This window comes from Crinia signifera, chromosome 2, assembly GCF_055691185.1.
Source record: "Crinia signifera chromosome 2, ASM5569118v1, whole genome shotgun sequence".
In the NCBI taxonomy this organism is placed as follows: Eukaryota; Metazoa; Chordata; class Amphibia; order Anura; family Myobatrachidae; genus Crinia; species Crinia signifera.
Genome location: NC_139218.1, coordinates 284191170 through 284213412, shown reverse-complemented (window position 1 = coordinate 284213412; position 22243 = coordinate 284191170). Strand labels below are relative to the sequence as shown.

Genomic DNA, 22243 nt, shown 5'->3' with positions numbered 1-22243 from the left:
GTTTAGCTAGCATCTCCATGATGAATCTAAAGAGGATAAGACATCTTGGTACCACAAAATAGTCTCTTGTAATATAGTAATGCCAATAATTCAGACCTTTCAGCTGTAGAAAGTATCATCTAGAAAACCAGATATCAATGTATTTTACAAGCTTCTTTTAAGCAATGAAAGGCTTATGCCTTTCCTATTATAGATTGTGTGACAGAACAAGTTCTTGAAGGGGAATGTTGGAATCAATGTGCCAATTAATCCAGAAAACCCATCAACCAGGTAGATAGGAAACTTTTAATGTGCTGCCCATTTATGGTATATACCATAACTCAAGTTTTTTTTTTTTTAATAATAAATCCTTTCTGAGCATACCACCTGGATCTGAAAGCTGTGCACCCCAAGGTTCAATAGTTACATAGTTAGTGGAAATCCAATTAAACACATTTATCCCTAAAATAGATGAGCTACTTTACCATATGAAGGCTGTTTTTGTTTGGTAACACATTCATCTGTTCCAGAAAATGAGTAGAAGATCAATGGGCCTGATAAATAACAACAGTCGATATCCATGTCTGTATTAACAGTTTAATGATGCCAGAAACTAAAGACCAGATTTTCTGTGTGGATGACAAGTCCTATAACAAATCTAACCCCATTCCACAATGACTATGCTCTGTCCCACCTATACCTGTAAGAGTCAAGCTTCTAAAATTTGCAGAGAAATGGAGCAGATCTACTGAAGATCGAGGGCCTTTAGATGCGGTTTCCAGGTGGCATAATTGTTTAGGCTAGAATTTATTAGGGCACGGTTATGATCACTGAGGAGGGCAAACCTGTGAGTTCTCCCGAAAATAGTCTGGTTTCCTTGAACACCCCTCCCAATCACTTGATGTAGAGCGTCCAGGTCGCCCAATTGAGATGACTACAGATTAAATGGTCAACAAAATCCTTGATATCGCAATGGCCAACCGGCGAGTGAAGAGAGATTGTTGAGATCGTGGGCAGAATATCCTACATGAACATTTGGTCATGACAAATCTATCGGCAAGAAGGGTGCCGTGTTTGCTCACTCTGGAAAAGAAGCAGCAATCCGAAGGAGTTTCTGCGCCGTTACGTGACTGTTGAAACATGGATCCATCACTACACACCACAAACAAATGAACAGTCAAATCAATGAATTTCACCTGGCGAACAAACACCAAAGAAGTTGAAGACTTCCATTGACCGGAAAGGTCATGGCCATGGTTTTCTGGCATTTGAGAGCATCGATTATTTAGTAATCACAGGACCATTTATGCTGAATGATTGGGCAGATTTGACGATGCAGTAAAGAGAAAATGACCCCTTTTGGCAAAGAAAAAAGTGCTGTTCCACTTCGCCACAGCAAAGTTGGTGTAATTTGGCTATGAATTGCTTCCGCATCCGCCGTATTCGAGCTGTAAGGGGACTATGTTGAAAAATGGCATATGGGTTTCTGGGAATGCCTGGTGTCTGGCATCTACATATGCCAGCTGCTGTGGATTTGGGAATGCACAGTGATGTTTGCCACTCAAGTGTGGTGGTGTCCTATTTTGTTAGGAAGACAGGAGTGCGGGCAGCTATAGAAAAGGCAAGAGCAGACAGCAACTCTGCAGCAATCACACTGGATGAGAATTTCAGCCAAGAGGCACCACCACGGCCTCTGGCCCCACTCTAGATCAGATAGTGGTATTTATCATGTGCACAGAGATTGGGTTTATTCACATAAAGCCGCTAAACCTGACCAAGTAATAGGTGTCAAAGTCTCATTTGGATACCTAGTGGCTCTTCACTCAAACTAATGCTGGTGTCAACAATTGTATAACTCTGTTAAACACTACCTACTGACTGCAGTTGCCTAATACTTTTGAATATGGAAAAAATTCCAACAAAACAATGTCCTATATGTATTGATTTAAGGTTTAGGTGCCATTAATCAACTTGTTTGAGGCATCTCCAGTATGTTCATTCTGATTAGTGGTATTTGTCCATAGTTAATGTCTATCCTTATTTTGGGTTATGTTTCAGACAAGACAGATGGCAGCTGTTCTATTGCGGCGACTTCTGTCATCCTCCTTTGAAGAAGTCTATCCATCCCTCCCTACTGAAGTCCAGAATGCTATTAAAAGTGAACTACTTCTTGTTATTCAGTTGGAAGCTCAGTCCAACATGAGGAAAAAGATCTGTGACATTGTTGCAGAATTGGCTAGAAATTTAATTGGTAAGCCAAAGACTAATGTGCTAAATGCTGCCAAATTGTACTCATTTGAAATCCTGCAAATTTTCAAGACTTTCCTGGCTAAAACTAGAGTTATCACTCCTTTTATCACCGTGTGTATGGCTTCAGCCTAGAAATCTCAGGTTTCCTGTCTAAATTATTATTAACCGTTTAAGTAGCGCACACATATTCCACATCGCTTTACAGAGAAAATTAGAACATTTAAATCAGTCCCTGCCCCATTAGAGCTTAAAATCTATGTTCCCTAACACATGTACACGCACACACAGACATTCTAGGGTTAATTTTGTTGGGAGCCAATTAACCTACCAGTATATTTTTTGATTGTGGGAGGAAACCGGAGTACCCGGAAGAAACCCAGGTAAGCACGGTGAGACTATACAAACTCTGCAAAGTTAGGTTCAAGGCGGGAATCAAACCCATGACCGCAGCGCTTTGAGGCAGTAATGCTAACCATTACACCATCCGTGAGAGTGTATTCACTTACTACAGAGGGGTTTGATTTAAAAAAAGTTTTGTGGAGTTAACTGCAGCTTCTTACCACTCAATGTAAACACATGCTAGTATTATTCTGTTTACATTGCTCCATTACTTATTTTGTATTAGTGTTTTTGTAATGTTCTTGCATTAAGATTTCACTGCTCTTTTATCAGATGATGATGGCAATAATCAGTGGCCTGAAGCCTTGAAGTTCTTATTTGATTCTGTGAGCTCTCAAGATGTTGGTCTGCGTGAGTCTGCTCTGCACATCTTCTGGTACTTTGTATTTTTAATTATTTTCTCAGTGTAAAATAACCGGGTCTAATTCCCCATATTAGGGTGTAGCGCTTCCCTTGCTTAATTTTGCTATTTTACCAGTCATTTGGGAAGTTTTGCAAAATGTAGCTGCCAGCATATTAATATAATTATTTGTATTTCGGTAGCTTTTTGTTAAAACCTGACACTCATAAGTTATGTGACAGTGTTTGGTGTACAATCAGATCCCCTAAGGAGCAAGTGAGTCTACAATATTGTGGGTGAAATTCAGTTAGCTGGGGTAGATTACTGTGGGCTAACTTATTCTCTTGGGACTATTTAATTCGGTCCAGAGCCAGAAGTTATCAAGGTTTTTTCATATGCCTCTGCGGGTCAGGAAAAAAATCATGATAGCATGGTCACAGAACTCATAATACCCCAAGTTAACGACACAAATTTGTGAGTTGTTCATGGGTTTGGGGGGGTTAATATACTTTAATGGGTTTTAAGGCAATTGAGGGGAGATCAGAAGTACAATTGAATATCATTAGGTGTTAAAACCCAAGGTTACCCCAGTTTTTACATGTGATAAATTACAGGGAGTATTTTAATTCCCCATTAATCTGCTTTAAGCCTTTAGATTTTTTATAAAGATAACTGTAACAATGTTTTTTTGTCAATAAGCAGCTAAACCCAACCATACTAATGGGCGCACCATGAAAAGTCTTGCTTGATAGCTAAAATGGGTGATATTTTGCAGACTTAAGCTCTTCCCCCTCAGGCGGTGCAAGCTGAAATACCAGCGCTGGCAGCGCCTGAATGTAGCTACACTAGAATAGCGCAGTTTGGCACCTGGCATATAGTGTTTGCTGGAAGCGCAAACATTTTACTATGGTCTTTAAATTGTCAAAAGGATATGTCCACTTTGACAATTGTTCCCTTAAGTAAGAAGGGAACATTGTTCCCTTAAGTAAAAAGTGAGCCATATGCCCAACAGAGCAATAATTAAAACTTGCCACACACAGAATAACTCTTCATTTGACAAATATATGTAGCATTTTCAGAGCAGACCTCTTATCTAATGCCGGGCTTGACAAAATGTTCTAGAATCTAGGAGCCAGCACGAAAGTGTAGTCAGGTCTCCGTCTCAAAAACACCTTCTCAGTCAAACCACCCCTCTGCATCTACAGTTTTGTGCAGCTACACCACAGGTGAATAATGAATTGTCTGCTGCAGTACCAGTAAGCCCATGAATCTCCACTGCTGCTTGCGATTATCCGTTTCCTCCCTTCCTTCATCGTTTAGTAGTTAGGCAGCAAAATCCAGTTGCCATGGCGATCTGGCCCCCATAATTTGTTGAGCCCTGGTATTATGAAATTATTGACCATACCAACTAATATAACGCAAATTTGAGAGCGTATTCACATATTATAGAGGAGTTACATAAAATATTTTTGTTTTTCTTAACTGTTACTTTACTTAGAACTTTGCCATCAGACTACATATGAAATGACTGCTCCTTCTTTATAATGCATGTTTTAAACTCAGCCAAAGCCTTATTTCAGGTAAAAGATAGGAAATAAAATGTAAAATAAAATATTTGAATGACATTTTTTGCATTACTTATATTTGAATCTATAAAGGGGAATCTGGTAACGTGGATTATTAAATATTATGAGCACGATTTCATACAACATTCTTATATTGTCTTTTTATTTGCACTTTTTCTATGGTCTTCCTTCTAAAACTCCTATGGCAGTGGTCCTCGAACTACCAATTGTCCATGTTTTCCAGATCACCTAGCTGGTGCACAGCTGTAATCATTACGGTCATATTTTCAAAGCTGCTGAATTCATTCCTACTATAGAAACACAGGTTGCCTGAAATACATGAACTGTTCGTAGATCTTGAGGACTGGTTTGGCCAACCCTGACCTACAGCATTTCATGATATTATGTAACATCTAGCACTCAATTTTGTTCACTATTGTATGTATCAAAAGATAAATATCACGCCTACGTTAAATTACCCAGTCACCATGTAATATTAATCTTATTGATGTTTAGATATGTTACTTTGTGCATACATATTGATGAATATAAAGAGTGCAATGCAATATAGAATTTAACAACAAATTCGTCACTTTTTTTTTTTTTTTTCAACGCTAAAATTATACATGAACTTTCTAAGTAATAGCTTGTTAATAGTGCTTGTTGTATAATTATAGTGTTTGTGTGATCAGTTACGTTTCTATATCGGCAATAGTTCAGTTAGCAGTTATATTGGATGCTTTAGCATTATGAAAAGAAGAAAATGCTTGGAAGTACGTTTGATAAATTTTTACTTTTAACCCTTTTTTCACTAAGCCCTACTGGAGCACTTTGACATGGTTATGTATAGTTGTGTTGTGTTTAAGGTCTTGTCTCTATGGATTCGGTATGAAATCCCGACGGTCAAAATCCCGACTGTCATAATACCGACAGCAATTGACAGAAAGTCAAAATCCCGACATGGTCAAAATCCCGACATTTAAAATCCCGACATGGTCAAAATACCGACAAGGTCAAAATACCGACATTTAAAATCCCGACAAGTTCAAAATACCGACACATAGAATGTAGACAGGTGAAAAAGTCAACATGACTTTCGGGCGACAGCTCGCGAGGTCGATATGGGCTTTTCACAGTTTTTTTACCTGAATGTCGACACAGTCGACATGGACACAGTTGGAAGTCAACCGCAGCCCCTCGCATAGCTCGCTGCGCTCGCAATGCTTCGGGCACGGTGCCTCGCTACGCTCGGCACACTATTTTATTCTCCCACCACGCCCTAGTGGATGGTAGGGCATGAAATACCGCCTGTCGGCACATGTCGGGTCAAGAAACAGTGAAAAACCCATGTCGACCTCGCGACCTGTCGCCCGAAAGTCATGTTGACTTTTTCACCTGTCTACATTCTATGTGTCGGTATTTTGAACTTGTCGGGATTTTAAATGTCGGTATTTTGACCTTGTCGGTATTTTGACCATGTCGGGATTTTAAATGTCGGGATTTTGACCATGTCGGGATTTTGACTTTCTGTCAATTGCTGTCGGTATTTTGACCGTCGGGATTTTGACCGTCGGGATTTTGACTGCATCCCGTCTCTATAAATTCAAACTATCTAATTGGCCCATTTGGCTTGGAAGATAACTATTTTGCATATAGAATAAAACATCCAAATCAAGGTTCTTCAAAGGGGGTATTAAAGATGGATCACTAGTTAAAACCGTTCTCATACTTTGTGAGTGCCAATTTTAATATGATCCTCTAAAACCTATACCTAATGCATACTGTTCATGAAAAGTTTATGTAGCGCAGCCTATTATGTTCTTTACAATTCGAAACAGCGATATTACAAACTGTGTGATAACAGGCATACATAGAGGTAGGAAGGCCCTGCTCGCAAGCTTACAATCTATCAGTTGTTTAACCATGCTTCTGTTTTCTCAGGAACTTCCCTGGTATATTTGGAAATCAGCAACAGCATTACCTAGAAGTAATCAAAAGAATGCTTGTACAGTGCATGCAGGACCAGAATAACCCTGGGGTAACTACCCACGTCTAAATTATATGCAGTGTACTATGTCAGAAATGTAATACCTCACAGTGGCTGCTTTTATCTGTTTTGAGCAGATTTTAGTATACATTAATACTTTGACCTTTTTGTCCAATTTAAATGAACATGAAAAATGTATTGCCTAGACCAGGGGTGTCAAACTCAAATTCATCGGGGGCCGCATCAGCACATTGGTCACCCGCAAAGGGCCGGTACACATTCAGAAAGGGGGCGTGGCCATGAACAAATGGGAGTGGCCATGGGCAAAAAGGGCGTTACCACGTCCCCTTTCCGAATGTGTACTACTACAAGTATCATGGTGAGTAGTAGGCTGCCTACCTGTGTCCAACCAGGATGGGGAGAGGGAGAGCTGCTCTTCAAACTGTCTCCTGCTCGATTTTTCTTTTTGCTGGTGGTGGCTGCCAGGGGTTAATGTCTGTTGCCAGGGATTCCAGCTCGTTGCCAAGGGGTTAATGTACATTTTCAGGGGTTCTTGCTCGTTGCCAAGGGGGGGGTTAATGTCTGTTGCCAGGGGTTCTTGCTAATTGCCATGGGGTTAATGTCCATTACCAGGGGTTCCAGCTCGTTGCCAAGGGGTTAATGTCCGTTTTCATGGGTTCTTGCTCGTTGCCAGGGGGTGTTAATGTCCGTTGCCAGGGGTTAATATGTGCTTGCCCACCCACCCCACAGTTACTGCTGCCTTTACCTGCGCACAGAATGTTCAGCGTCTGACAGGAAGAGCAGCTCTGCACGTCACCAGGAAGTCGCAGAGCTGTGCTTCCTGTCAGACACTGAACATTCTGTGTGCAAGGACGGAGAGGCGCGGGGGGGCGGGCAGCGGGGGCGGATGGGCAGCGGCGAGGGGGGGGGTGGGCGGAGGCAGGGGGCCACTTGAAGAGGTCCGGCGGGCCGGATTCGGCCCGCGGGCCTTGAGTTTGACACCCGTGGCCTAGACTGTGTTATGATGACGGTTGCTACTCAAATCCCAATGTCCATTTAAATGTATCTAAATACTGTGACCATTTTCCGAATGATGCTAAAGTATCAAAATATTGAAATAGAACAAGCTACCTGTGCAATGCTTAATGTACAAATGCACAATGTCCAAAAATCAGTAAAATTACCAAATTCTTGGTCTCATTAGTCTACTTAACCCTTTCCCACTGCATATTTCACAGGTAAAGGACATGTTTCTGTGATATGTAAAATAAATATGGTTTGAAAATTATGATTTTTAATTTTAAAGCTGTTAAATTATATAGAATATATTTAATTCTAGATATTATGTATGTATTTAAATGCGTTGTGACTTAAAAACCACCCTCCTCTTTCTTAAAATTCCCAAGGATTTACAAATGAAGTTGCACTAACTTCTGATTGCACCTCTAGTTTCTGTGAGATCTACTTTTTCCCTGAAATGCTTTGCACGGTGTACTTCTGATCCAATTCAGTCTGTTACTAATGATGTGCTTCTGGTATACATTCTTTATCGTACTGTTTTTTCCCCATATAGATCAGGACACTTGCTGCTAGAGCTGCTGGTGCATTTGTCTTGGCCAATGAACACAATATTGCATTACTAAAGCAATTTGCGGACCTATTACCTGGCATCCTGCAGGTTAGTTCAGTGAAACGTATATGGAATTTGCATTGGTCTTCAATCTCTTCTAGGTTTTCACACTTGTTATGCATATTGTTTTACTCGAGTCTCATTACATTCAATGGTAAAATATTTGTATATCAATTTCTAAATTAAGTAACCTATATCAGCGGTGCCTAAACTGCATTTCAGCTGGGATTCCACAGTGCTGTCATTGGTGTGTACAATTGTAGTTTTTTTTTTTTTTAATTCCTTTTTGATGTGCACAGCTGGAGAGTGTTTTGGTCGGGGGGGGGGGGGGGGGGGTGGTGGTTCTGAGGGGAACGCCACAGGCAGTGAATTGCAAGGCTTTTTGTTGCGGAATGGGGTCCTATAACTCACATCCTAGCCGATCTGAGGAACTGAATGACAACGGCAATAGCAACGTATACCCCTTTCACATTGCACAAATACGGGTCTTTGTGCTGTATGAAGGACTTTTTTGAATTATCCAGGTCCAGTAACCCGGCATTCTGACCCAGATGAAAAGGAGGGTTAATCACTGGTCTGACCCAGGTTGCTGTGCCATTTGAACAGGTAACCCAAGTTGAGTGACCCAGGTCCCATTCACGCTATAGCGAGACGCTTCACCCCCTTTGTGACATCAGAGACCTGGGTACAATAACTGGTGCGACCTGGCATTTGCAATGTTAAGGGTATAAAGGCGGTGATGGTGGGGTGCTGTATTGATAACTACACTACTGGGGGAGGTTTCAAATATTCAGAAGTCCCAAAGAGTGCCTCGAACTGAAACTTTGGTAATCACTGATATTCAAACATTATGAATTGTTTTACACATTAAAGTCCAGTTTGGTTTCTTTTTGCTTTTATCCCTACCACATAGATTGTTAATATAATTCCTTGAAACTCTGAACATAGAGGGGGGTTCAGTTGTTTTAATGGGGGCCTGAGGGAGCAATTCAGCGTTTTGTCTGCTTGTCTCCCATTACTAATGTGAGCCCAAAAGCACCCATGGCTGTGTGCCTGAACGGAGCAAAAAGTTAATATTTTAGTACATTGGCAGCTTCTAGGTAAAGCAATTGCATCAGCCTCATAGAGCCTAAACCATAACAATAAACAATGGTACAAGATGTTGGCATTACTAATTAGTTCAAGGAGCAATTCATTTGTTTTACTAGGTACCAAAAGAAATGTGCTACTGTCAGTGCTTTTCATTTGTTGCTCCAATTGGGCACAGATTATTTTTCATGCACCCAAATTACCTGAAGTCCCGCCTAGAAGGTGCAAAATCCGATCTCTGCACTTTTTTCTCCCAATGGGAATAAGTAACATTTAACAGCTGTTAATTATACTTTCTTAGATCAGGTTAAATTAAAATATACAATTGTAAAGCTAATTATATTAAAGGAAGAGGGCTAATAAATTTCCGATTTTTTTGCAACGTTAACTCAATTGTTTTATTTTAAAGTTGACCTTGCTCATTACTCACACAGCATGGTGACTTTGTTACTTTATTAAAGAACTAGTTAAAAGCCAGTCAAAATTACAGCTTCTGCAATGTCTTTTCACTTTGAGCTGTGACCGTTTTTAGCCCACAAACTTCAACCCCAGTCCCTATCTGCTTCGACCTCCAATCTGTCCTCACTGCTCCCTCTTTCCATATCCAGCAAGTTTTAAATAGATATAGGGGGGTATTCAATGTTCGGGTCACGGCAGGCGAGCTTGCTCGCCTGCCGTGACCCAGTCCCGTTCTCGGTCAGCTCGACCGAGAACATGCAGGCGGGATTCAATGTCCCGCCTGCAGCGGGACGAGAAGGGGGCGTGGCCGCGAGTTGCGGCCGGGAAGTGACGAGCTGCAGCCGGCAGCTCGTCACTTCCCGGCTGTTCTCGGCAGAACGAGCCCGACAGCTAGAGATGTCGGGCTCGTTCTGTCAGGAAACCCTGTTCAATGCTGTCGGGGCGATTGAATATCCCCCTAACCCTGCAAAAATGTCTTTCACTTTGTTATGGCATTGTTATGGCATCTTTTAACACACAGGAGTAATTTGGTCTGTCAAGTGGCCTCTCTCTCTCTCTCGATATGTGTGTATATATGTAATGTGTCCCAGTTTTCACAAATTGTCATAATTTTATGGAAATATCCAATATCGTGGAATAAAATTGTGAAAATCTATAGTTAACTTTGCCGGCTGAATTTATCAATCTTGTGTGAACACATAAAAAGTCTTGTGAAGGGTGATTCCTTTACAAACTTTGAAACTGGACTAATTTATCATGGATAACTTACACAAGATAGCACTTACTTGGTTTTGTTAGTACATAATAAGGGATTAGTGGTGGAAGTTGTATAATGAATGTAGTTTCTCGCTGTAAGATGATTGTTACCTGTGGAATTGCCTATATATTATCGCATACATGCTCTGCAATCACATGGTTACAATTTTTTTAAAATACAGTGAATGTCTGTTCCAAAAGATGGTATTTGGCCAGCTTAACAAAATGTTCAAAACAAACTAAAAGCTGCTCCATCAAATTTAGTAATGCTGCTCAGGTGCTGAAAGGAAGTGCATTGCCCTTGACTAGACATGTTAATCACCAGCACAACAATAATGTGAAATAAACACCATGGTATTCGGTAATTCAAATATCTTAGTTACATATATTACAATTATATTGTAGGCCCCCAGACCACATCAAGGTGTATTTGATACTTGTAAATTATTGCATAGTTGGTACTCTTTACTTAGAACGGCGCCCACGATTTTGATCGTGGGCATCGTTAGTAAAAAATCGCGGGCATCGCATGCACTAAAAAATCGGGTGCGCTGCGACCGACGCGATGCCCGCGATTTCCCATAGGGAACAATGTTAAATGTCTCAATTGACCCGATTTTCCTGTTCAATGCCTCAATTGACCCGATTTTTACATAGGAAACCATGTTAAATGGCCCACAGAGGCCAAATAGGCACCCTGAAGTGTGAAATGGCCCCCACAATTGTTAACGCCACCCCACGATCAACGTGAACCCGAAGCGTGGCGAGCGCAGCGGTACGCGTCCTACGACCTTTTCATACCCCCACTATCCACGTCGGCGTGGAGTTGAGAATAGAAAGTGTGGTGAGTGCAGCGAGCCACCAAGCCCGAAGCGTGGCGAGCGCACGCGGACAGCTGTGAAGGTATCCGCGGGGCTCGCTGTGCTCGCCACGCTTCGGGCTCGATGGCTCGCTGCGCTCGCCACGCTTCGGGTTGACGTTGATCGTGGGGTGGCGTTAACAATTGGGGTGGCCATTTCACACTTCATGGTGCCTATTTGGCCTCTGTGGCCCATTTAACATTGTTTCCTATGGAAAAATCGGGTCAATTGAGGCATTGAACAGGAAAATCGGGTCAATTAAGACATTTAACATTGTTCCCTATGGGAAATCGCGGGCATCGCATCAGTCGCATCGCACCTGATTTTTTTTAGTGCATTCAATGGCCGCGATGGGCACCCTTCTAGGTAAAGAGTACCGCATAGTTTTCCCTACCATGGACCCCAATTATAATCGGCCACTTGGGATGTAACAATAGCGCCGCAGAGCATATGGTGGCGGGGGCTATTATACAGCTGCCACCTACCAGGACCTGTTTTACCCCACTGCATCTGTGGCTGGGAGTCTGTGCAACAGATCTACTTCTGTGTTCCTGACGCTGCTCCTGGCTACTAATGAAAAATTTCCTTCACAAAATGGCCACCCCTTTACAGCAGACAGTTTTTGAGGATGGTAGAGGAGACGGCAGCCCCCTCTAGCATCCTTAAAACCGGTCTGCTTTTAGGGGCAGCCATTTTAGTTGAGATATTGACATTTATTCATGATTACAATACAGTAAGATTATTATTTAAGTGTTAATGTACACCTTTTTGTCTTTGCTGTGTTTAGTCTGTTAATGAATCCTGTTATCAGAATGATGACTCAGTCCTGAAGTCACTGGTGGAAATCGCAGATACGGTTCCTAAGTATTTAAGACCCCACCTAGAAGCAACATTGCAACTAAGCTTGAAGGTATGAATGTCCAAAAATGTTTGTAATCTTAAAAAAATCATAAAAAAAAAAAAGCCCTACTAAGTCCAGCTTTATTCTTTTTATATAGCTTTGTGCTGACACCACCTTGACCAACATGCATAGACAGCTGGCGCTTGAGGTTATTGTTACCCTGTCTGAGACTGCTGCAGCCATGCTGAGGAAACATACGAGTATTGTTGCTCAGGCTAGTAAGTAATGATTGGTTTTCTGTAGTTGAATAAAGCTAAAGAACTGTTATTACATATTAGAAAGCTGATAAATCTGTTCTGCTCTAAGATTAGTCCTGTTCATTAAAATACTTGGTTATGATTAGAACATGGTCCATATCATTTTTTCCCCTCAGTACCGCAGATGTTGGCAATGATGGTAGATTTGGAAGAGGATGAAGATTGGTCAAATGCAGATGAGCTGGAAGATGATGATTTTGACAGGTATTGTGTATATAGATGTAGTGATGAGCATTGTTAGGTTGATGGGCAGATTGTTTATTTTTATTTAGAAAAATCTAGTCAAATGTATTTATAAAAATCTGTCTCCACAATATAATTTAGGGCCAACCTATTCACAACAGATCATAATCCCATTTGTTTTTGATCTGCCTTAAAGGAGTAGACATGTGGCACTAAAGCGGTTACATAAATGCACACAATGGGTATAGAATCAGGGAATGACACTGTTATTGCGCCACTTTTTAAGGAAATTGTTAGGCCTTCACTTGAGTTTGGAGTACAGTTCTGGGCCCCACACAACAAAAAGACCTTGAACTGGAGTAGGTTCAGCAAAGGGGTATCCAGACTGATCACTGACTGACTCATGAAAGACAGTCTTATTGTTGACAGGGTCACAAGGTCTACACAACAATAGGTCTACTCGGTCAAGAGGACGGCATGCATTTATTTTTACTAAATTTTCAGCCGACATGTGCCGACAGGTGGTATTTCATTTCCCTACCATCCAGTAGGGCACGGAGGGAGAATAAAATAGTGTGCCGAGCGTATCGAGGCACCGTGCCCAAAGCATGGCGAGCCCTGTGACATAGACACATTAAAAACTCATGTCGACCTCATGGCGGTCTATGATGCATACCATAATCCAGCATAGGGCAACTAAGCTCATTAAGGGGATGGAAAAGGTGGGTTATGAAGATAGATTAGCCCAAATTAGGAATGTTTGGCCACAGGTGTGCAAACCATCATGCTTGAATGTGTATTTTCCACAGCAGTCCCACTTGTTATCTACTTGTAAATGGTTTCTTTCATCTAAAATCCAATAATGTCTCCTTAATTCAGTAATGCTGTTGCTGGTGAAAGTGCTTTGGACAGAATGGCCTGCGGCCTCGGTGGAAAGATAGTACTTCCCATGATCAAGGAGCACATCATGCAGATGCTGCAAAACCGTAAGTAGTAACCTTTTTATTTTCTGTTATCCATTGTTAAAATTTTATGTTTGGTTCATTAAGTCAGTCGGACAATATTAACTTTCACAAAAACAAAGAACGGGTTTCTGGTGCATGCACTTGTCATTGGTCTTGTCTTTGTGTAAACAGACCCAACCCGAGTTGGCTGATCCAGGTCTCCCCGTAGTGTGAACATAGGAGGTGCAGGTTTTCAGAAATATTATACCCCTTTCAGACTTGTGACCCTGGTAATTGACAGATTTATCAAACTAGCATATTCCTGAGTCTCAGGCCCGACCATGTAAAGGCTAGAGTCAGGACCCCAGGATGATTGCATTCATGAAAATTCCATATTTTTGGATGTGCAATTGCCTGTTTGGTGTGTCTGCAAATTACACCAACTGCCAGACCATATGACAAGAAGCACATACAGCAGTGACCTTATCGGTGACATAGCAGGACAGTGTGGCAGCCGCCTGGATCTAGACGGTGGGATGGCTACGAATTAAGTAGCCATGTTTGCAGCAATTAAGTCCCAATCCAGCAGCCAATTCACCACCCAGTTTTCAATGAAGTCTATATTGTGAGCAAAATAATTTCTCCCTTTAAATGAGGCTTCAACCACTGGTTTTCTTCTTGAATATGGTAATTTTCAGTGATTGTATTGTATCCTGTGGCTACAAAATAAGTCTAAATTACCAGTCAACCACTGTTCTCTAGTGGGTGGTATAGGGATTTTATGATAGATATGCAGTATGGATTTTCACTGAACATGGCTTTTAAGGACAAAAGAAATCACTATTGTGGTCCATTCAAAGAGATTGACTTGGAAACCTTGTCTTTTTGAGATGCGCGCGCACACACACACACACTTTTTCTGGGTTTAACCTATCCAAAGTCAGAATTGTTTTAAATGCGTTATAGGAAGGGCTGCCTGATCAGAACCTAAGGGTTTGTTCTAATTATCGATCTGTCTTTTTCTCCTTCATCCCCTAGGGGGCACTGCAGGTCTTCTTAAAATGGGGATAGTGGTGTACAGAATGAGTCGGCACTTTAAAAATGGCAGGCTCCTCCCCCTCTATCCACTCCCAGACCTCAGTCTTAAAGTGCCCAGAGGAGTTGTATCACTAGAATAGGCCTCCTATTAGAGCAGGGGGTGGGGAACCTTTTTTGTGCCAAGGGCCGTTTGTATTGGGAAAAAAATCCTTCAGGGGCCATAAGTAAAAATTTCTCTTACAAATTGTCCTGCTGCAGCCGTCCCACGCTCCAGCACCTGCTGCTGAATAGGACTGACAGCCTCCGGCTGCTTTTGATTAAGAGGAATCTCGCGAGAACTACCAACCTCTTGCGAGAATCCCCCTGTGTCATGATTAAGCACCATTCTGATGCCGGAATGGGCCTAACTGTACCTACAATGTAATTGATAAGTGACCTGCATGTATCCTAAAAAGGTTATTCCAACAACCCCTGCCCATCTATTTGAAAACTCAACAGGAAAATATGCATCTATAAAAATTGTACTGAAGTCCAGGGTCTCTGGCAAATGTCTTCCCAGACCAGAAGAGATGTCAGAAAAGCAATTCCCTTAGAACTCTAGAATGACACCTTATTTGAGATAAGAATTAGGAGGCCCAGGGGGGTGATTGAATGGCTAAATTGCTCATCTTCAAAAGAGAAGTCAATTAGCCAGCCCCTGGGTATATCCTAAGGAAACCCCTGGACAGGGAGATTCCTGAGGTGGGGGCTGTGATTGTGTGTGTGTTTTGCAAATCTTAAAAAGTGTGTTGTTCACAAGACATGTTCATTTTCTTGGGAATGGGATGGGTCAGATACCTGTCTCTGAAATGATCGAGTATCCGGAGAGATTTCCACTCCAAACCCCGCTTCATGCTGTGTGTCCTTGAAGTGGTTTGTTTCTTTATTCCCATTTTGTATATTTCGAAACAGTTTTTTACGTTTGACTTACCTATTAATCATATATCTTGTAACTTATGTTTCTGTAATATACTGTAAGCCTTGTAGTGTTTTCACTTAATTAAAAGTCATAATTAGTTCTGGTATCTGCTGTTTTCCAGCCCAAGCCTCTGACAAATTCGCCAGAGCGCTACCGTGTAACTCATAATTTGGTGTGTCGGCAGAATCAAAGCTGTCGCGGACTAAGTCCAAAAAGCTTACTTTGATTGGTGGCAAGCGGAATCGTGGTGAAATACGCACACGCTTGGGGTACCCAGGAGAAGTGTCACGTGGCCGGGACTCTCAGATTGTCGTATCTGGGGAATCGCCGACTAGGGTCGTGACACCCTGTACTTGACTCCTGGCAATGCGGGTGGGAGGGCCACTTGGACCGGCTACGGGGGCCGCATACGGCCCCTGGGCCTGAGGTGCCCCACCTCTGTACTAGAGACTAGTTTTTAGACCTTAAATGTATTTTATTAACACGAGGACTGACAAACAAAGCTGCTAAAAGACTACTCTCGCTCCCTCTGTACACACTTTACATAAATAGGCAAATAGCGGCCATGATACTCTAAGGTGTGTGTAGATGCAATGGAACTTTGACATAATGCCTACTTCATTCTGCTTAAATGTATCATGATTTTAGAATCTAAAGCACAAATTCTGAATTGGTGAACGTATACAGTATAATGCACATTACTACATGTATCTAATGTTAAACCTTCTGAGCATATATCAGCAATACACCTAGAAATGTGATCCATTTCACAAACCAAAGCAGAATGGTAAAATATCTGCATTGAAATATGTGCTTCTTTTGCAGCTGACTGGAAGTACAGACATGCTGGCCTTATGGCATTATCCGCCATAGGGGAAGGCTGTCACCAGCAAATGGAGAGCATCCTTAATGAGATGGTCAACTTTGTTTTGCTTTTTCTTCAAGATCCAGTAAGAATCCTCCTATCCATAGACTTACATTTTTTCAATTTTCTTTTGTTTTAATGATTCACTAGATCCTGTAGATTAAATAATGTATTAGTTTATTAGGCTGCTTTCAAGATAATTAGGCAGATCATTTAGCTTCACAGAAACTGGCTTTTAAAGTTTAACTTTAAAGAGCAGCATATTGTACATTAAAGGAATTATACAGGTTGAGTATCCCTTATCCAAATTGATTGTGACCAGAAGCATTTTTGATTACTGATTATTTTGGAATATTTTTATATTTGAATGAGGTATCTTGCATTTATGTTGTAGAAATACAGACAAGTATATTTGTCCATGAAACAAGGTCCTAAAACAAAGTTTGTGTACAATCTCAGGCACGGACTTCGAATGCCAAGCAATCCTTTTCTCGCACATATTTAGTGCCAGTTACACATCATGTCCATAGTAGTAAGAGTTAGAGGTCTCCAGTAGGTTTTTAGCAACAAAAAAAGAGAAATTTTGGAGTATACTGTTTTCGGAATAATTTGGATAAGTGATAGTCAACCTGTACTTTAAGTGGAATGATTTTGTGCTTATTAAGACAGTGAAAATCTGAATATGCAATTTATGTACACTTGCAGCACCCCCGCGTGCGTTATGCTGCCTGTAATGCTATCGGACAGATGGCGACGGACTTTGCTCCAGCATTCCAGAAGAAATTTCATGAGAAAGTAAGAACCTGTATGTTTTTTAGGAACTAGTTTTTGTTTTGCTAATGGTTCTCCTGGTATCAGTTGGGTTTAAGTAGCTTACGGATTTCATGCGTATTCATATGGAGTACACCAAAAATTCAATGTATTGTAGTGTGCTATTGCAAGACTTGAATTGAATCTCTAGAGGTTTTCTTATTGTTGGGTACAAAGTGGTTATGGTGTTATAAGGTGTGAAAAAAGTGCTTGGGTGCCAACAGCATATAGGTAGCACTTTGTGGCCATACACTGCTGTGAGGTCTCGCAGCAGTGTGTGGCCAGCCGATACCCCGCGAGCCTTCAGGGATCTTCCTGGGACGCATGCAATCCATCACAATTTGTTGTGATGGATCGCATGTGACCCTGCCCACCGCCAGTAGGGTGGTCCGACAGCAAGCACTGACTCTGGTCTGATGCGCATGGGACCCGAGTGGACATCAAACGGACCCAATTTGGGCCAATTAGATGGCCCGATTTGTTGGAATTGGCCCAGTGTATGGGGGCCTTTTGATATATCTAACAACTCTTAATTCCAGTTTACCAATTATCCTACAAAGAAAAACCTAATCATTCATATATACCTTGTATCCCTTTTCTCTGTAAAGGTCATAGCAAGCCTACTACAAACCATGGAAGATCAAGGTAACCCACGTGTCCAGGCTCATGCAGCAGCTGCTCTTATTAACTTCACAGAAGACTGCCCCAAGTCACTCCTTGTTCCGTACCTGGATAATCTGGTTAAACACTTGCATTCCACGATGGTGGTCAAGTTGCAAGAGGTATGGCAAGTAGATTGAGTAACCAATTGCCAGGTTTTCCTACTAAGCACATTTTGTGATAAATATGAGATTGCATTGTACATATTTAAAAACAAATTCACTAAGGTGAAGTGTCAAGTGCAATGATCTACCACACGCATTGTGGAAAACATTGCTTGTATCTGCTCTCACCTCTTAAGGTTGAATCAGCACGAGAAAATGTAATTTCTTCCTATGTATTACATTTGTTTACATCCCATAGTTACATTACTTGGCTCACTGCATTATTTTAGATGCAGATAGTGTATTTTATAACATTTTCTTGTTTTTGTTAAATGTATTTTTTTTTGAGTGTTTGAAATAGACGCATTGTTTGGTGTGCAGGTGCATTTTTAGGGAATTTATTCATACTTGAGCACAGGTGACTTGACCTTTTTATTTTACTTTTAACCATCTCTTCTCAAGCGTGGGTATCGCACTTGCTCACTCACACCCACCTGCTAAAGAGGGGTGGCTCCTGACTAGTGCCTCAAGGCTAACAGTGTATTTCCCAGTTATTTTTCATAAAAATGATTTTAGGAAATAAAAAATATATATATATTTTCACTAGTAATCCCTCAATCACATTATCAGTCCTCTAATTGAATCGCATCATCCCTAGGGGTCAATCCCATTAACCCCAGTGTGCACAGAGGATTCACCGACTGCAAATAGTCATGACACCGGGCCCACTTTATGGCAGGCCGAATTTGCTGAAATTGGCTCGCACCTCTGTAGGGGTGCTAGCAAATTTCAGCCAATTCGGCCCTGCGATTGGTGTGAGTTAGGGTTAATTCGAGTGCCGTTTTCAGCGTGAAAACAGCACCTGAACGGCGACTCGCTCCCTTTTGAGGTTAATAGGATCGACCCCTAAGTCTTCATTTGAATTCCTCTCTAACTGTAAAAGTGCCGTTGTGAATATCTGCTTCTAATACATTGGCTGTAATTCACTTATTACTGTTGTAATTTTTTCTTTTAGAACAAATGTGATTAGTGGGAAATACGATTGATTTTGCTTAACTTTAAGCGTAATGTAGTCATCTGAAAGCTTGTCAGAAGGAATTTTGACATGCAATGACTATACTTTATTATACAGCCTTACTGTTCCCATGAATTAGTTGTGGGAAATGTGTAGCATTATGCTTCTCCACTGAAACTAATTAATTCGATACATTTTGGGTGTTTGATCGCTAGTCTGATTTAACAAAGTGCTCTCTGCTGACCTTGAACACATTTTGTGTCCACTTCTTCTCTTGTGATTGTGTTCTGGGTCCTAGGAAAAGTAGCTAGTGAAGATCATTCTAATTTCAATGTGAAATCAAGTTTCCTGAAATTTTAGTCTGTATGTATGTTCAGTGAATGCATATGCCTCCTGTTAGTGTTACAGCATTGATCACTTACTTTCTTGATCCGTGATGGATTGTATCTTTTTAAAAGTTCATTTAATTCTACGTTTATACTTTAATCACTGCCCATTCATTTTAAACTTCAAGTAATAAAACTTGTATTTTCTCCATCAGCTAATCCAGAAAGGCACGAAGCTGGTATTGGAACAAGTTGTGACTTCAATAGCCTCTGTTGCAGACACTGCTGAAGAGAAGTTTGTTCCCTATTATGATTTGTTTATGCCCTCCCTGAAGCATATAGTGGAAAATGCTGTGCAGAAAGAACTCCGCCTTCTCAGAGGAAAAACTATTGAATGTATTAGTCTTATTGGTCTAGCTGTCGGCAAAGATAAGGTAAGTTTTTATTGAAGACATTTCAAATATTTTCGGGAGTACTATATACAATCTGTTTTAAACCGTAGGGAAGTTTTGCCCCTTTAGGGGTATTATAGGCGCTGAAGTAGGCTCCTCCAAGTTGCTGTGAGAAATGTGGGTAACTCGCTCCCACAATAAGCAGAAAAATAATATCACAGCGCTGGTTTGAGGAAGAGTTAATGATATTCAAGGGATGAGATTATTTATTTAAAGAAATGCTATTCATTTCATCCATTGAATATCATTAACTCTTCCTCATTCTAGCAATGTGATTTTGCTGTTATATATATTTTGGGTTTTGTTCCTACACTTCCCTCTTAATTTATGATTAAGCACTCTAGTTAATTAAAAGGGTGCATATCCCTTTCTAGTCCAACATGTAGTCAGGCTCAATAACCCCAGCGCTAGTAGCAGATTCAGTTGGGTGCCACTTTAAAATAAGAACATGAACATCCTTCAACGTAGACAATTTTGTTTTATTTAAAAAAAAATGTACAATTAATTTAAACCAGACTATTAGACTTGCAAAAACAAACTTCATTGACTTAATTTGGTAAGCCAATATGTACTTTGAGCTTTTTAAGCAAAATATCCACTATTTTAAAGTGAAACAATACTGAAAATGTTAAGTGCATTAAAGAAAAACAAATCATTGTTGTTCATATTGCTGTGTGACAGTGTGTACACACAAGCCCATTTGGCTGCTGCGGATATGCTGCAATGAGCAGCATGCCTCTCATTCCGAGACAGTAGAAATAGACACTGCTTCACAATCTATTACTACTTTTGATTCCGATGCCTCAATCGATTGCCCAAATCGCACCATGTGTGTACAGTTTAAGAAGCTAAAGGATGAAGTTATTGTGAAACACTATACCAGTTCAAGAATATTTTTGTTTTTTAAAACCTTTGTAACCTATGTCCAGTTTAAGCTTGTAACTCTTGTAGCTTGTAGTTTTGAATTTCATATTACATGGTTTCTCTTCCTGCTTTCAGTTCATGCAAGATGCATCAGATGTGATGCAGCTTCTGCTAAAGACTCAGACGGACTTTAGTGAATTAGAAGACGATGATCCTCAGGTGTGTAATAATGCTGCGGTTACCTTCACAATGTGCTGATTGTAATCTATAATTGCTCAGACCTGCACATACAGTATGAGGCATTAACTTAACTTTTGTGCTGCCATACTCTAGACCAACTAGACCTTTTACCACCTTTCATCCAACTAGGACGGTGGTTGGATGGAATAAACATCTGGTACTGGATGGGAGCAAATGTAATTTTCTCCCAAAATCTAGAAATTCTTTTGATTAAACAATTTGACTAGTTTTTCTCCATTTTTCTGGGGTTGTCGGCAAATTGCTGATTTTGTACCTTACTCCCATCCAGTACCAGATTTTCAGTTATACCAACTAGTTGGATAAAAGTTGGTCTAGTGTATGGACAGCATTAGTATATATTAATTTCTAGCTTACATTCCTCACTAAAATTGTACAATAGTTAGCATACAGTAGATGTTACAGTGCACATGCACAAAATATTAGGTGATGATCAAGGTTTACAAACCTTGGGGCAGATGTATTAAGCCTAAACAAGAGATAAATGCAAGGGGGATAGAGATAAACGTCCAGCCAATCACCTGCTAACTGCCATGTTACAGGCTGTGTTTGAAAAAAGTCAGATTGGCTGGACGTTTATCTCCTTATCACCCTTGCATTTATCTCTTGTTAAGGCTTAATACATCTGCCCCTTCACTCATATTTGCCTCAGTCTGCATTTTTCTCTTCTGCTTTCCAAAAGTAATTGTGATCATTGTATTTTTGTGAAAGAATAATCTATAGGGTCACCTATTTGTCTATTTTGCTTTTCCCAAGATTTCATACATGATTTCTGCTTGGGCTCGTATGTGTAAGATCCTTGGGAAAGAGTTCCAGCAATACCTCCCTGTGGTCATGGGTCCTCTCATGAAAACTGCATCTATAAAACCAGAGGTTGCTCTTCTTGACAGTAAGTCTTCCCTCCCCCCTAGGTTGTTTTCTTTATTTGACCTAACAACTGTGTGATAATGAGAGAGAGAGAGAATTTCCATGTCTATTGGAGATGCAGTTCAAATCTCGGCGTTCAAAATCCCGACACTTTCTCCCTCAGTGGGTGTCCACGACACCCATAGAGGAAGAATAAATTAGTGTGCCGAGTGTAACGAGGCACCGTGCCTACTGCGTGTCGAGCGCAGCGCGCCCACAAGGGGGGGGCGATCCACATCCCCCCCCCCCCCCCCTTGTCGGGATTTCGAACGCCGGTATTCCGACCACCGGATTTCATACCAATCCCGTCTATTGTGTATGCAATGTTTTCACTGAGAATATAAACTGGAAGAAAAGTAGAGTGATTTCCACACAGGATAATTGGGTA

The 22243-nt window shown here is 41.0% G+C and overlaps 1 protein-coding gene across 1 annotated transcript in view; it reads left to right on the top strand.

The window, feature by feature from the left end:
* The window catches only part of IPO5 (importin 5), a 46134-nt gene that overhangs the window by 10416 nt on the left and 13475 nt on the right, over positions 1–22243 (top strand). Inside the window, exons 3-16 of the mRNA XM_083168767.1 lie at positions 2038–2230; positions 2902–3004; positions 6475–6571; positions 8094–8198; positions 12102–12224; positions 12313–12433; positions 12589–12676; positions 13535–13641; positions 16421–16545; positions 17166–17255; positions 17879–18052; positions 19591–19809; positions 20827–20910; positions 21706–21838. Coding sequence (XP_083024893.1) covers positions 2038–2230; positions 2902–3004; positions 6475–6571; positions 8094–8198; positions 12102–12224; positions 12313–12433; positions 12589–12676; positions 13535–13641; positions 16421–16545; positions 17166–17255; positions 17879–18052; positions 19591–19809; positions 20827–20910; positions 21706–21838 — 1762 coding nt within the window. The remainder of the gene's footprint in view (positions 1–2037; positions 2231–2901; positions 3005–6474; positions 6572–8093; positions 8199–12101; positions 12225–12312; positions 12434–12588; positions 12677–13534; positions 13642–16420; positions 16546–17165; positions 17256–17878; positions 18053–19590; positions 19810–20826; positions 20911–21705; positions 21839–22243) is intronic.